Genomic DNA, 16,042 nt, shown 5'->3' with positions numbered 1-16,042 from the left:
AGTTTCTGGGGACCTGCCCGTGTTTATCCAAGAGAACCTCGATTGCTGTTATTGTATCATATGAAGGTGCGGGTAATTTACACAGAAAAAGAGAAAAACTGAATTCGCAAAATAGGTACCAGATGATGAGGTACATCAAAAATTGCTGAATCTATCAAACAAAAATAGCATGCATGCAACCATTTTCATATATTTCGCAGTGGGACCTTTTAGCGACTAACAATTAGGATAGCAATGTGGGACAAGGGGCTTCCAGCCATGAAATGTGTCTTTATCAAGGCAGTGCCCATTATGTTACCAGCATTAGCTGGTTCATATCTGCAGTGCTGAAAACCAGACCGCCCGTGGCTGACACAGACAAGCGTTCAGATGGCACCACCCGGTGGACAAAACAAGTACTAGAACCAAACAAGGCGTTGGACTTATTACAGTATAATGACTGACTGCCTCACTTCTGTTTAATTTCATTTATGTAATAGTTGAAATTACTATTTATCATATTACATAAAAAAAACTGACGAATACCGATATGAAATATTATTTACTGTATGTTTGTTTGTATTTGTGTACGTGGACCTACATATATCTTCTGTGTCAAAGAAGACAATAACACTAAACACATATTATATTATATTATATTATATTATATTATATTATATTATATTATATTCAGTTTTCATGGAAAATGAAAACTCTCTTGCAACCTTTGTTGTGGGTCATTTTCATGAGCTTCTTTTGTGTCAATAGTGTGACGGACATACCGGCAGCCCAATTGAATGATGAGCAAAGTCCTCAAGCCCGCCCTGCAGTGCTCATGCAGCCAATTACCAGTGACATCTGGAGTGGTGGGCGGGATGAGGCGCATAACATGGTTGTCTGCGTTGTATATATATACCGACGTCGGCAACTAGGAAAAACAGTTAGCTAAGCTTATCTTCACAGATGGCTGCAATAAGCTATAGGATTGTACTGTAACTTAGTGCGAATTTGTAAAAACGATATTAGTATTAATGACTTTGGTCACGTAAATCTTTATACAGAGTAAATTTATCCACCTTTGTAAGGATTAAACGCGCATTTCTTCGAGTTTTTGTGCGTTAAATGGAGGAGAAGAAGGAAGAAGGGGACTCGGAGATACAGGAACACGGACCCGAGCACTGGTTCTCAAAATGGGAGCGGCAGTGTTTGGCCGAAGCGGAGCAGAGAGAGCCGAGCGAGGAGGAGGCCGACAACGACCAGGATAAACTGTGGCATCTTTTCCAGAACTCCGCCACTGCTGTGGCACAGTTATACAAAGGTTCAGACCAGCCTTTTCTGATCGCCCGTCCGACTAGCGGCACCTACATTACCACCAAGCCTTTGGCTCGTCGGGTAGCATCCTGGTTATTTACCCCGCGTTACTCCGAACCAACACCAGCGTCAGTAACGTTACTGGTAGAAACCTGCTAACTAGCTCATTAGCCAACCCGCTAGCAAATACTGAGTAACGTTTACAGCTGATTTTGCAATACTAAATTTAGCTAGCTTATGCTAGATAGTGACAAAAATGGTTATGAACTCGAAATATGACGTTAGACACCTGTTTCGATCGTTAAACAACAAAACTTTGATTGGCGGACAAAATTAAGGCGTCTTCAGTCGGGAAATGTATTTGTCAATAGCCAGCCCTGTTGACACCAAGTTAGACAGCAGCGACCAGCTAACGTGACGTTAGCCAGGCTAGTTACAAAATGGCGATGGTAACAACAATCGTAGCTACGCGACATTCCCAGATGACAGTCTCTTGTACACTGTCAGCGTTGCAGTCTGTTAAACCAGACGCGGTTTGCTGTTCAAATGTCCTACAAGGATTTTCTTCAAAGAGTTTGTTGCACCTAAGTGACCGTTTGCTCTTCCACGCACGGTTTGTTGCTGAGTGAGCAGTTTGTTCAGCAACGCAAAGCTAGCGTTATAATCACAAAATGGCGAGGATAATATTGGTTCGATGTGGAAATATTGGTGTTTGTCTACAGTTTGCTGTGTTTCGTAGACACGATAAACTCCCGTTCAAACGGAGCTGACGGAGCTCGTCTTTATTGAGCCCATCCATGTTTGGCATGTATGTTTGACATGTCTATGCAACTTTTACTGCTGAGGAGGCAGTTAAGTTGGTGTGTCGGTGCTTTCTTGCTACACAAGCTTGAAGCTGCTGCCTAGCTCGCCGTCTAACGTTAACGTTAGCCTACAGTTATTTTTATGCAAAAAAAATCCTGTCCCTGCAAACTGTAGATGCAAGACAAAATGGCGAATGAAAATTATGTTCACCCCAACCCCATAACCAGGCTGCCGTGCTTCTTCTCAGATGTTTTGTCTGTCCTTTGGTCACCACCAGTCTTCATATCACTAAGGTGTTTGCTTTGAACTGATGGCCACATGTCACACATATAAACCAAGCATATTTCCTTTCTCCCACAGACAGAGTATGCCATCAGCAGGGCCTGTCATTGTGGGTGCCATTTCAGAACGCTGCCACAGCAGTCACCAACCTCTACAAAGGTAAACCAACCACATCCATCTGCTCTCCATCCTTCTGCTCCTTTACAAGGATTTATTGATTTGCCAACTCCGACATCAGTTTTTGTTTGTTTGTTTTTGCTTCATTTCATCAATATGAACCACGACTCATTATCACTGTACTTGTAAATGTAGACATGCCTCTATTGACAGGCCCATCCATCAAATGGTAAACATCCTGGTCATTATCACTCCATATTCACTTCCCACCCTGGTCAGCACCTGTTCAACCTGCTGCCGTCAGGCAGACGCTTCAGGTCCCTGAGGAGCAGAACAAACAGGCTAAAGAACAGCTTCTATCCGTGGGCGGTCAGAACTCTGAACCTGTCACTGAGCGAGTCTGGTCCTCATGGATCACATTGAACACAAGGGCTCACTTGGAGCCAACGTCGGGCTGATTAGGCCAGATAGTGCACTCTAAGAGTGCTTTTGATGTGTTGTGTATTATTGTCTTATTTAAAATGTGTACATTTTTGTACCTTATGTTTTTATCTATTTATGCGCCGTTTATGGGTGGCAATAATTTCGTCATGCTTTGTATGATGACAATAAAGATATCTAATCTAATCTAATCTAATATTGATCAGTCTGCTGCAGGACTTGTATGTTTTTTTGTATGTTAGTGAAAGACGTGTCTGTTGTGAGGGGGGGAAATGAAACTTGGTTATAACTATGGTAAGAACCTGGATTCCTGTGCACCTTCAGATTTCAAGTTAGATTAGTATGTAGTAATGCGAGTGGTGAGTAGCAGACACCCGATGTACACCGCTGGTATAAAAACGGCTGTCACCTTTCAGGTGTACATGATTGTAAAACAACAAAAACAAATTTACAAAATACATTAATCCCACAATGTTTAGATTTCATAATGTTTTTGGTTGTGAACCAACATTGTCCCAGTTAAAGGTTCCATATACATGTCCTAATTGTTGAAACACAATTATATCAAATGATTGATTATTTTTATGTTGTCTTCCACCAATGCAGAGAGTGTGGAGGCCCATCAGAGAAGCTTTGATCGGGGCATCCAAATTGGCCACCAACGCCGTAATAAGGTGGGTCTTGTTCCTCTGCTGCCTTTGTAAGGCACATCACTTATGTTGTATCTCAACAGATTATCTCCTTGTCATTCTTGTTTGACAGTAATTGATAAATTAATTATTATTTATTATCATTATTATCAGACTGTGTAAGTTTTTCACAAGAGTGGGATTTATTTTTTTTATTATTATTATTTTTTTTACATAATAACAAAATAAAACCCTTGTTTAATGATGGACCGCTCTGTCGTTGAATCGCAGGACATGTTGGCCTGGGTGAAGAAGCGCCGGAGAACCATCCGTAGGGAGGACCTTATCAGCTTTCTGTGCGGCAAAGCTCCACCACACAGGAGTAGCAGGGCTAACCCTCGGCTGACCATGGTGGCCCCCAGCAGGGCTAACTCACCAGCTGAGACAGGCTCATCTGTGGAAACAGACCTCCAGCCCTTCAGGGAGGCCATAGCATTGCATGGTAAGAAAAGCTTAGCTTGCTTTAACAGTGGTCATATTTGACATTTAATTAAAAATCTTGATTTACAACACATGACGTAGCAACATTGTTGGATTGAAAACAACTTCTATTGCTGGTCTTTATGTCTAGACACTAAAGTATATGTGAGTTTGTGAATGTATAAGAGTGAGTGTGCTTGTCCTTTAGTCATAACACTCTGCCACATGTGGCTCAGAGATAAGCATGTGTTGGGTGTGTAAGCATTGGCCAATGGTGAAGGAAGGCCTCACGTTGTAAGCCCCTCCTGTGTGTTGTTTGTTTGTGTGGGCAAACATGTCACTTAAAGGAAAGCTCAGTAGTTTTTTTTAAATGGAAATGCATCTATTTCTATTTGTAATTCAGTTCCATTACAGTGGATCGGTATCTCTGTCGTACATCTCTGGTTTGCTGTCTGGTCCCAATGACTATTCATTACTTTATCTAAAGTCCCTCACATTTTGAAGGGGCCATTTTAGGGTGTCGCTGAGGTTAGGGTGAGTGATGTTAGGCATTTGGCGGTTTAGGTTTCAGATACACAAGTTCAGTCTGTGTCATGAGGTTTCAGTATGTCTCCTTTCTCAGTTATCACATATCTTTTGCATTTACCCAGAGCTACTTGTGTATGCGTTTCAGGGCCAACAAAACAATTCTTATATGTTAATTTAATTATTATTTAAACTGTATGTCTCATATTTCTGTACATGACTCTTGTGCGCAGTCAAAATCAGATTTTTGTTCAATGGGAAAACACTCAACTTTGTTTTAATTTTCACACTTAACCAAAAAAGCTGTTTTCATTACCTCATCACTGTGGTTACGGCGTAACAAACGTTGGTTTAAAAATGAGGAAGCCGCTGCACTTGACCACAAGCAGACGGCTCTTTCATTCTGACAGACGCAGGATAGAAACGGCTTCTTTACTGGTTTACCACTGTGGTTAGACGTTGCACCTGTCACCTCCCATGTTGGGTCACACAGACATTACAACCATATGTGTCTTATTACCGCAGGAGTCATTTTTATTCAGCCCAAGTTCTGGCACTAAGTGGTGACCTGTGTGTTTGTGAGATGGCTGCTTCAGATGCTGTTTTGAGACAAACATCCTAACAATGGCATTCTGCAGAATTTGTCGGACCTTGTGACCCTTGTTCTGTCTGAAATCCAAAATGAAAAACAGCCTGAGCAGTAAGTGACTTCAACAAAGACTCTTGTCTTGTCAAGGAGCTGTTTACTTGCTGTGAGTTGGTTACCTAGTCACATTATGAGAGCCCCCGTTCTACCTCTGAGAGGGAAAACGAGAAGTAGCAAACCGTTTACGTCCGTAAATATCGTCCGAGTTAAAAGTTGGAAGCTTTGATCGTTGATTTTATAGATGTTCTCTCTGGAAAGATGGAAACGCACCATGTGATTATACTGACAGTTACAAACATGTTTGTAGTGTGTTGATGCATTAATGATGTGCTTGTACAGCTGTAATTCCTAAAACAAGACATGTACATGCATCAACCCTGTAAATGCAGAATGTGGAGCCTACGTGTAAACACTTGACAGGACACTGTGTGAACTTCAACTTTTTTAAACGGGTGCTGGGCAACTGACCTCATTAAAAAGGCATTAAGTGATGGAGGTATATGGTTGTATAGCAGCAAATTAATGACTTTTTAAAATTTTTATTCAGCTTCTTATCAAGCTTGCTTATCCGTTGTTGTTTTTTTCCTCCATCCACTAATGCTCTTTGTGTTTTCCTCTCCTCCAGGTCTAAGTGGAGCCATGGCAAGTATCAGTGTGCGCTCCGGTGCTCCAGGTTCTCCCACACATGTGAGCGGGAGCAGCAGTAACGGAGGCGGCGCCGGTGGAGGTGGTTCTTCTGGCTCGGGGCCAGTGTGCCGCAGCAGGCGTAACGGCCTCCAAGACGTCGACCTGAACACTTTCATCTCAGAGGAGATGGCACTGCATCTGGACTCTACAGGCTCTGCCTCCGCCGGAGGGGGAGCAACCAGGAAACGAAACTCCACCCAGTGTAGTGATGTCATCACAGACTCACCCACGCACAAACGCAACAGGATGATCTGATCTGCTGTCTGCCCGCGTGTGTGTATTAGGGGGTGGGGGAAAGCCTTCAAAGCCGAGGCTAGGAAAAAGGGGGGGATGGATGGGCTTATGGGGGACAGACAGACGTCTCGGATGCCTGGCTGCGCGAAAGAACCCGGGCTGAAAATGAAAACAGTGACCGAGGGTTCTTAGTTCAGTCTAATCAGATGTTGGATTAATTCTTTTCCTTGTCTCCTTTCCTGACACTATTACTACAAATCCCTGCTCTGCAATCAGAACACTCTGTGCGAGTGTGTGAGCGAGCGTGCGAGACTGGGAGGTCCGGACGACATCACGCGCTCCTCAGACACGGGCCGCCGCCACTGCCGCCGCCCCACCGGAAAGGAGACAACGAAGGAACCAACTTGTTCTGGGATGCAGACAGTTCTCTAAAGGGGTTGAAAACGCACTGTGCTGCTTTACAAGTATAAAAAAAAAAAAAGCCACTTGATCCTTGACACATTTGTGCCCTTCCCTCCCTTAACCTCACTCATCCTCACCCACCACCTTAATAAGGAAGTGAGGGCCATGATCAAAATCGTCTCACTCAGTGAAATCGAGTTGCCCGCCAAAACGTTGGACCCAGCTCTGTCAGAGACTCAACTCTTGCGTCAAAGCAAACCCACCTGTTGTTTCTGTTACTTTTTTTTCTCATCGCAGCTCTTAGTTAACCATGCCTGTCTGTCAGTGGTGGAGCTCCGTCGCCCAATAGGAGTCACATCTGTGGTATCATCCTGCCTCACCTGCCGCCCGTGACCACTTTCACATTTCTCTGGTTACTACAAACGACGGCGCGTTGACTACCAATAGCAGGCTATTGATGTTTGGACATTGAACCTTTTATTCTCTGCTAACTACTCTGCTTCAGCAGTGGCTCAATTATTCAGCCAGCCACCTTTTTTTTTGTTTGTTTTTTTTAAACCACCAGTGTTAAACATTTTTTTTGTTTGTTGCCACTGTTTGCGGCAGTGATAGCCAAGTTAATTTAGCGTTTTCTCCACTTTTTTTTTTTTGTTTTGGTTCAGGATGATGGAAAGGAAAAATATTTACTTTGTTGTATACAGCGTCTCAGACAGCCCATTTGCTGACTGTGACGCCGTCTCCCCCCACCCCCCCCCCACCCTTACCCTATACTTATTACAAAAGCAGCTGCTGTTTTTATGTGATCGTGTGATTTATTCTGATGAGTTGCAATAAGGATTTTTGCACTTAGCTTTCACTTCCGACTCATGCAAACAAATCGGCTCTTCCATTGTATCCCAGTTGTAGCCTTGTCCAGCCCCAAACAGACCCGCGTGTGGTCGGTCAACACATTACTTACCCGTTGGTGCTTAGAAAATGGTTAACACTTGATAGAAAAGGAGCCAACCGCGCACACACACACACCTCTAGTTCCGACGACTCTTCAGAAGGGTTCGATCGAGACGTGGAGCCGTCAAGCGTGTGTGCGGACTCAACTTGTGTTCAGAGAGTCAGAGTCCTCTCCTGTCTAACAAATAATTTAACTTATTGGGCGATAATTGGTGCTGTAAAGAAAGTATAAATCACACAAATGTTCTCGCAAAGGTAGCGTTTATCTACAGGCCAACCAGAGCACACGCACACACGTAACGATGATAAGGCTACAGTGTTGGATTGATGTTGGCAAAACTGTCTTTTTGTATAAGGGGTGCGTGCATTAAGAAGACCTGAATGGGTTTTTTCTTCTTTTTTTTTTTTTAAACTTGGTACAGGATGATGCAACTTGAGGCGTGTTTCACTCTTGAAATGAAATGGTTGTTGCCTTCCATCCTTCTGTACAGAAGTAGAGAAGGAGACACTGAGATCACGTCAAGTCAGAAATGTGGGTATATTAATTTAGCAAATTTGTCAAATATATTATGAACTGGTACCGTACCAACTTTTGTCAGGTTTTAGGGTATAAATGAAGATAATTGCAGTCGCTTCTAAACTTGTTTGTGAACATATTACACTCAGTTGTTGGAATATGCTTTCCTTTAGCATAGAAAGCTAACAAGGTGTGAATTTATTTAATAAAATGTTGTCTAGTTATTAAATCAGATTATTTCCCCTGATGCCCTGCTGTAGTAGCGATACAGGAAGTGAGCTGACTGGGATTTGAAACTCAACTCTCTGCCTGTAGATACCCGCTGTAGCTGACTTGTGCGATGTCAATGTTTTCTTCTCTTTTTCCTCGCTTTTGTCGACCTGTTCACTCCCCTTCACCTTTATAACCTGGAACGTAGGTTTTCTTTAGTTGTATTAAGCATGCCAGTTTTTAACTTCTGTTACATTTTGGTCACAGATTTCTTTCTTTCTTTTTTTTTTTTTTTTTTTGCATATAAGTTGGACTTTATCTTCATACATGCTGGCTGGCTGGTCGATGAAAGAAAAGAACCAGGCTGAGATTTGCTGATTCTGTCACAATGCGCTCTGCGTATAGAAGTTACATAGCAGAACAAGACTGAAAATGTAGACTCCATATTGGGAAAGTGAAATCTGGCTCCGATTACTTTGAAGGAAAGTCGACTAGCTATCCATGTTGAGGCTGTTTTGGATCTTGGTTTAAAAAAAAAAAAAAAAAAGTATCCTTTAAATAAAAAATAAAAGTTGTCATGTAAACTTTGGGTAGTTTCAGCTGTCACAGGTCTAGAGAATAATGTAACATAGGAAGGATCTGTGTTTCTTGATAAGGAGTCATCGCCCTAAAAGTCATATTTAGAGTCCATTGAGTTGTCGTGTCTGGGACTCGGCCCTGCAGAGTCCTCATGGCAGAATACAGTGGTGCTGACTAGAGGAGCGGATAAGGAGTGGATCCTGAGGACTGACCTGACTGCCACACACTCTTCATTTCAACCAGAGGAATGCATTTTGAATATTTCAGTTTTCTTTCTGGACACTTTTCTCACCGTTGTGTGTCTGACACTCCACATTGGCATCGGTAGCATCGCTGACTGAAACCAAATCGCGCGTTCAGCCACAAGTTAGTAGTTCTAACCTCCCAGTGTTTCTGTTGCATGACAACATGTCAGTTTAAAGGGAAGGTGAGAGGCGTCTGCTGACGGGGAAACGTAAAACTAAAACCCAGACTATCATACGAGGCTCGAGCGAAGAGTTGGCTACACGCAGGGTGGCGCTTTCTTTTCCAGGCCCACTGTTCCACCTGCAGCTTTGACCCCCACCGTTTAGCCTGGTTATTATAGAGGGGGCACTTTGTTTTTCTTTTCTTCCTCTGAGCCAGTCACAGGCCTTCATCCACATTGTTTCAATAGGCTGACTCATGCCACGTGTCTCTGGAGCCAACACTATTATTAGCTGTTTCTTGATACTTATTTGTTTAAAAAGTAATAAATGGCTAATCTATATACTTAACATTTAATTGTTGGTATGATATATGTGGTTCACATTGTAAAAGAAATAAAATCATTGAGTTGCAATTGGATGGACTATGTTTCATTAAAAAAGGAAAATGTTACGAGCATTTGTTTTTTGTTTGATTTGGGTTTTCTTAAAATTGCATCCATAATATTGAATATCAACACATGGGTCTGATAGCTTCAACTTTTTAAAATGAAGTGGGGCAAGTCCCATTTTCTGGAGAGATCAGGTGACAGCTTGCAAAGTAAATGGACAAAAACATTTTCAGAGGAAAATACGCTTATTTTTCCTTTGCTCTGTTTGCAGAGAATTTGTTTTTGAAAACTAAACTTGCACCACAGGTTTCACTCATGGATCAAACGTATAATATTCATGACATGCAAATCATTTTCAGTTTAAGTGTGCATGACTTAGTTTTTTGTTTGAGGGACTAGAGACTAAAAATAAAAATTTCACACGAGATGATGAAAAAGCAAGTCAAATCTGACAGATTGTTTTGTATGGTTTAGAAAATCCTTTTTAGTGTTCACCTCATTTGTTTTCCTTGTGCAGACTTGATATACAGTAGTTGATATTTATTGGTGAGTGAAGTGATTATTAGAAATACTGTGGAGCTGTAAGTGATTCCGGTTTGGGGTTGTTTTGAAGAGAGCTGTGTTTTCACGGTTTGGGGTGACTTCTTTTCTGGACTGAGCTACTTAAGGTCAACAGAAATAATCTGAATATTTGAGGGTCAGCACTTTTCTTAGAGAGAAAGTCCCACTACATGCCTCTAGGTGGAGCCAGGCGACAGCATTGGTAAGACTCAATCAGTTTTTATCTACATGTCAAGTGTCGATGATGAAGAGACGAGAAAAAAAAGCCTGTAGAATCTGTGTGATCCTGTAGTCCAGCATTTAACCCATCATGATAACATTCAGGTAAACTTAACAGCCCTGAGTCCGTCCAGTTCTTTCTTTCTATGAGTCTTTCTGCTGTGGCTTCAAGTTTTTACCTGTATTAACAGTATGGAGTGGGTTCCTGTTTTGAAATATCGACTTTGCAAGTGTTTGGTGAGAGAAAACCCATTCACATAAAATCTTGAAGGATACACAGTTTTTTTAAGAGCAACATTGGATATAAACACAACACAACGCAAGAAAACTCCACAGAGCGCCTTTAAAAGTGCTGGCGACTAGGTTACATGTGCCCTGTTGAATCTCCTTGTAAACAAAGGTTGTGTTTACATTCTGTCTTTCCCCACCAAAAACACACTCAGTAACGTTGAGGGTTTTTACGACTAGACCCATGTTTCCTCGTAAAACATCTGTAAAACCGAGATCGTTTACATTTTTCCTCCCTGCCTTTACCAATGTGCTGTTTACACTTCCCACCTCTGATTTACAACAGCAGACCAGTGTGAAGCACATGGAGGTTATACGCTGCTCGAGCCTTGAGCGCATACATGAACATCCCAGGACCCACTGGTTAACATGTTTCTCCACAGCTCCACATGGTATCTTAAAAGCTAAGAAAAGATACAGGCAGATTTTTGAGCATTCATATTTATTTATCAGCTTCACTAATGGATATGTTGGACCTGGCTGATGTATGCTGACAGGAAACTGACAGAGGCAGAAGCACAGAGGCCCATCCTGCGACCACGACATATTCAAATCAATTGCTGCTGTTGATTTGATTGAAACTTAACAAAATTAAATTCCACACCATTAAATTAAATAAGTGAATTCATGAAAAATTGCTTTAGCAAGTAAAGGAGAAAGCAAACAAGCATACAATCTTTAACATAAAAAAAAGAAAAATTGAAACGACAGGGACTAAAACAACGTCTTCATTGACTGTGCTGCTGTTGTCCAGTTGAACTGTGGATATGAATAATGCTCCGCTGCAGCCAGTGTCCTCAAAAACATAACTGTGGTGCCTACTGTTTTTGGTCCATGGATGTTGTACAGTATGTTACAAGCTGTGTCCCCACATCCTTCAAACACCTCCACCCTTCACCTCCTTTCCTTCCACCCCACCCCACCCTTTCACCTACTGCTGCTGCCAAAGAGCGACAGCGTCCAACACTTGGGCTTCTCTCTTCGTCTGGGCCTCTGTGGTCGTCAGAAGCCAAGCAGAGGACCTTGAGTTTTTCCACTGACCAGGAAAAGTGATTTATGATTTCGTTAGAATATCCCAAATATGCATAGGAACTAGAAATCAACTAAATGAGTTTTGATTAGGTCTTTACAGTATTATTATTAATAATTATTATTATTACTCGTACTGCAGACCTGCAGCTGTATCAGATTGCTTTAGCTATGTGATTTTCTCATAGTCAAAACCCAGAATCATACCCAGGAACTAATCAGGACCAATTGTTTTTCCATGGGCAGAGAAACTCAAGGCCTCTGGCAGGGGAGGGGTGAAGCGAGTGTTTCAGAGTCCATTTCAGTCTGACAGTCAGAACCAAACCCTGACCTGGAACTGGCCGGAAAGGGTGTGGACCCTGCTGAAGGTTTGGAGGGAGGGTCTCAGATCTGGCTGAGAGGCAGGAACTTCTGATAGTAGCTCTTGGTTACATCAATCATCAGGTCCTGCGTGCACTCTGGGAGCTCTGCTGAAAACAGACCTGGGAGAGGGGAAAAAATGTTTTATATACGAGTGCTGTCAAAGTTAACGCATTAATTATGGCGATTCATTTTAAACATTTAATGCGCTATAAAACATTTAACGCAATTAATGTTGTTTTGTTTAGGCTACTTCTGGTGGCGGCTGACCCAGCTTTGGTGACGTGTGCAGGCAAAGCGATGTAGGTACCAGCTGTAGTGCTGTTATTCGTCACTTTATTATGTTTTAATATTTTTTCATGTGAGTAATTAACCGTTTAGAGCCCCAATATACAGTCAGTTTATCCAAATGACGCCTGTTTGGAAGATGCTGAGACGTTTTGGGAGATGTGACGCTCCACCAGTGGGAGCAGCGACCGGGACCAGCGGCCTCCTGAGGTGGTCGGCCTGCGTCGTCATCGCGGGGTAAGAAAGAGAGCTGGTTAACTTAGGTTTACCACTGGCTGGTTTAATTCTTTTTAGATAAATGTTGGTTTCACTGATTAGTTGTTGAATGTTTGTTTGGTTGTTGATTAGTTTGTTTGAATGAAAAGTGAAGCTTCATGTGTGAACTGGACAGAAGAGCAGCGCTGCCTCGGGGCTCTGTATGTACATAAATCACCTCATTTACATCAATAAATTAATGTTTTACAATGAACCGATCGGTCTACGTTACATTTAATTTACAGAGATTAAAATTCAGTGCGATGTGCTTGTTTTTTCGTGCACGTCCATGGCGCACAGTTCCATAGAAAATTGTGTGATTATTATTATTATTTTTTTTAATTCTATATATATGGAGAGAGAGAGAGACACACTGTGGACTGGTTGGGTGTGTGGTGGTGTGGCTGACCTGGGCATCCAGAGAAGACGGTGAAAGGTGGCACCACTGTCTCAGGAGGAAGCACGGTGTTGTCTAAAATCTTACAGCAGTCCTTCAGCACACAGCGACGACCCTGAACAACGACACGCAACACAGGCAAAAACTAGTTAAGGCACCTCTTCTGAGTCAAACTCTTTCACTGCCTGCAAGTGTTTTCTGCATCCTGTCTGTTGAACAGCGCTGCACAACGGCTGCTGGCCGTTCAGAACAATAGAACAGTGAGTAACGGAGGAAAACTGAGCTGAGCTGATCATATGAAATCACATTTGTACCTACAATCAGACACGTTTGTTGCACAAAAGACCAACAAGTTCCAGGGTATTTTCTGGCTGATAAATTTAAATGACTTTAAAATATATAACGAACACATTTGTATTTTCCGAATGCAAACAAACATCTGAATACCTAAACATACGATGTGCTATCTGAAATATTTTTTGGCCATGACACATCAAACAGCTAAGAAATGGCTTGGAAGTTAACATGTAGACTTAACGGGCCGTGTTTCAGTCACTATTTCAAACTTGTTCCATTGTCAGATGACAAAAAAAAACAGCTATCAAAAACTTGTGTGTGAGCACAGAGAGGCAAACAGTTAGGTTGGATGCAAACAGCTTATGAACACAGCCCAGGCATGCACTTCAGTTTTGACCTAGTCTTGTTATTTTTGTTATTCATACAAGGCATAATACTGTCATAATATCAGCTAATGGAGTACGTCTAAGCAGCATATCCACTGTAAATTTCACAATTGTTAAAGTTTTATAACATCCTGATTTTGCACCAGCTGCGTAATCTTTCAGGGCGGTTTTGGTTCATGTAATGTGCTCCTGCTGGGGTAACATATCAACTCAGCTGCCATTACATTAAAAACTGGAATTCAAACAGTGTTTTTCATTTCACATTCCAACCCAGGTCTGTTAATGTGTCTGTGTCTGATCAAAGAGGCCTGGGGCAGTTTGCTGCTGCGTTCAGTTCATCTGATCATGACTACCATGTGACTGTTTCACCAAAGGCAAGAGGACACACTGCTGCTGTTTATGTCCTCTCTCAGCTTGGTTTCAGCTTTCTGTCTATCTATCAGCTCAGTTGTGTGTATGTGTGTGTGTGTGTGTGTTTTCATCCAACTCACTATGACACAGTTCTTGCCAATGTGGACATAGGAACCGATCTGTGCAGCGTTGACCACACAGTCCTCTTCGATGAAGACGTGGTCTCCGATGTGTAAGGGGAAGAACGCCACTCTGGAGCGGGACAGGGAGGGTTGGAGGAACACAGAGAAGCAGCACCAGAAAAATCAGGCACACAAAGTACACAATCATCCCAGTGTTTGAACATCTGCTTAAGCCTTAACAGTACGGCCAGATTACAACTCAGAGCTCAAACAATTAATAGATTCATTGATAAGCTGACTGACAAAAAATGAATCAAGTTGCTGGTAATGAATTGCTTCTTCTCCACAGTGCAAGATTTGCTTTTTTTTATGTAGTCTTGTGATAGTAAACATGCAATCTCTAGATTATTGTTATGACGCCTTGTAACTGAGTGATGTTTGTGTTGGCACTGAGATTTACAAGTGAAAAACATTTGATTGCAGAACGTACAAGTCTCTCCCTGTTCTTAAACTCCACTGTAACATCTATGTCAAATTTGCATACATGCAGTCAGTGGATCCTTTATATGCCTACATGCCCAAGACATTATTATATTGTTTACCAACATGATCATTCATTTATTTAAACAATGACTGACAACGGGCTCTAGAGAGGAAGATATTTTACCCTTTGCTGAATTTTTTGAAAGGTGGTCTGATCACACTCCGACTCTTGACAACACAGTGTCTGCCCACCCTGACATTAGCCAGGTCTCCTCTGATGATGCAGTCATTCATGACAATAGTCTGTAGGGCACACACACACACAGACACACACACCACAATTTAAGATAACACTGACAGTAACATAGGCTATGCTCTGACACATATTTAGCTAGACGTAGTGTTGTCATTTTCTTACTTTGCCATTGAGGACGATATTTTGGCTCCCACACAGCACCGACTGTCTGCTCACTTTGTTACCAGAAGCCTAAAAATAAAACAAAAGCAGTGGTTAGTAACGGGACAAAGGCGTTTTGTATGTTTTTCTCTAGCTGTGTGTATGTTTTCAGTTGTCCAACGCCCAACGCCACCGGCGGCTAGCTTGATAGCAACCGAGCTACGGACGTTACTCGTTACTGAACTTCATACCGTCTCAATGTACTCCGCCTTGTTGTACAGGATTTCAGACAACTCCATGGTTTAAAATGAGGTAAAAAAAATAATTAATCCAGTGATGATTACTCGTTAATAATATCTGTCGCATCTATCTGCTCGCTGCCCTGCTCTGCGCCGTCTTCTCCTCCGTTGGTGTTTGCTACCGCCACCGCCTGGACTGGAGTGTGGATCAGGGGATTATCATACATGAAAAACTATCCTCTACTATTAGTATATAAATTTGATAATGTCACCATATATATAGCTTACAAAGTTCACCTAGAGACCTGCTGATGAAAAACCATCACATTGTGCCCTCATTAGCGACTGAAAGGGGTTATTTCTTTCTGTTACATACTGTTGTCAGCTGACTGATGAGCAGAGTCTCAGACTATATGAGTTGAGTGACAAAATCATCGATTATTTTTATTGTGTATGAAAAAACGGAATTAAATTAGTATTTAAGTTTATCTTCTCAATCGTTATAAATTATACAAAATATTGAAAAAAATAATAATACACATCTTATCGTATCTCTTGCTCGATAATCATAACAACTAAGCCGTAAATGATTCGGTGTTCGATTCATCTTCCCTGAGGTGAAGCAATATTACTTGAACATTTCTATCAAGCCTTATCTAAATTATATATTTCAATCATATTTTTTTTTTCAACTAACTTACTGAAATAACACTGTAGACTTCAATAAAGTAAAAATAAAAACACACAGAATAAAGACAGGGCTTGTGGCGTGCGCATGCGTAC

The 16,042-nt window shown here is 41.8% G+C and overlaps 2 protein-coding genes across 2 annotated transcripts; one reads left to right on the top strand and one right to left on the bottom strand.

Moving 5' to 3' along the window:
• The first annotated feature begins 909 nt into the window (after positions 1 to 909).
• hapstr1a (HUWE1 associated protein modifying stress responses a) lies at positions 910 to 9,649 on the top strand. The gene is made up of 5 exons (XM_083977923.1): positions 910 to 1,297; positions 2,455 to 2,535; positions 3,541 to 3,608; positions 3,855 to 4,065; positions 5,840 to 9,649. The coding sequence occupies exons 1-5, from the start codon at positions 1,102 to 1,104 to the stop codon at positions 6,154 to 6,156; spliced, it is 873 nt and encodes a 290-aa protein (XP_083834049.1). The 5' UTR covers positions 910 to 1,101; the 3' UTR covers positions 6,157 to 9,649.
• Positions 9,650 to 10,623: 974 nt separating this feature from the next.
• Positions 10,624 to 15,586, bottom strand: dctn5 (dynactin 5). Its single transcript, XM_083976397.1, has 6 exons — positions 15,272 to 15,586; positions 15,042 to 15,110; positions 14,808 to 14,926; positions 14,159 to 14,270; positions 12,997 to 13,099; positions 10,624 to 12,166 (listed from the first exon to the last, which is right to left on the bottom strand). The coding sequence occupies exons 1-6, from the start codon at positions 15,317 to 15,319 to the stop codon at positions 12,069 to 12,071; spliced, it is 549 nt and encodes a 182-aa protein (XP_083832523.1). The 5' UTR covers positions 15,320 to 15,586; the 3' UTR covers positions 10,624 to 12,068.
• Between the last annotated feature and the right edge of the window lie 456 nt (positions 15,587 to 16,042).

The sequence above is a fragment of the Trachurus trachurus genome, assembly GCF_905171665.1.
Source record: "Trachurus trachurus genome assembly, chromosome: 8".
In the NCBI taxonomy this organism is placed as follows: Eukaryota; Metazoa; Chordata; class Actinopteri; order Carangiformes; family Carangidae; genus Trachurus; species Trachurus trachurus.
Note: the sequence above shows the minus strand (reverse complement) of the source record. Positions and strands in the feature narration are given on the sequence as shown.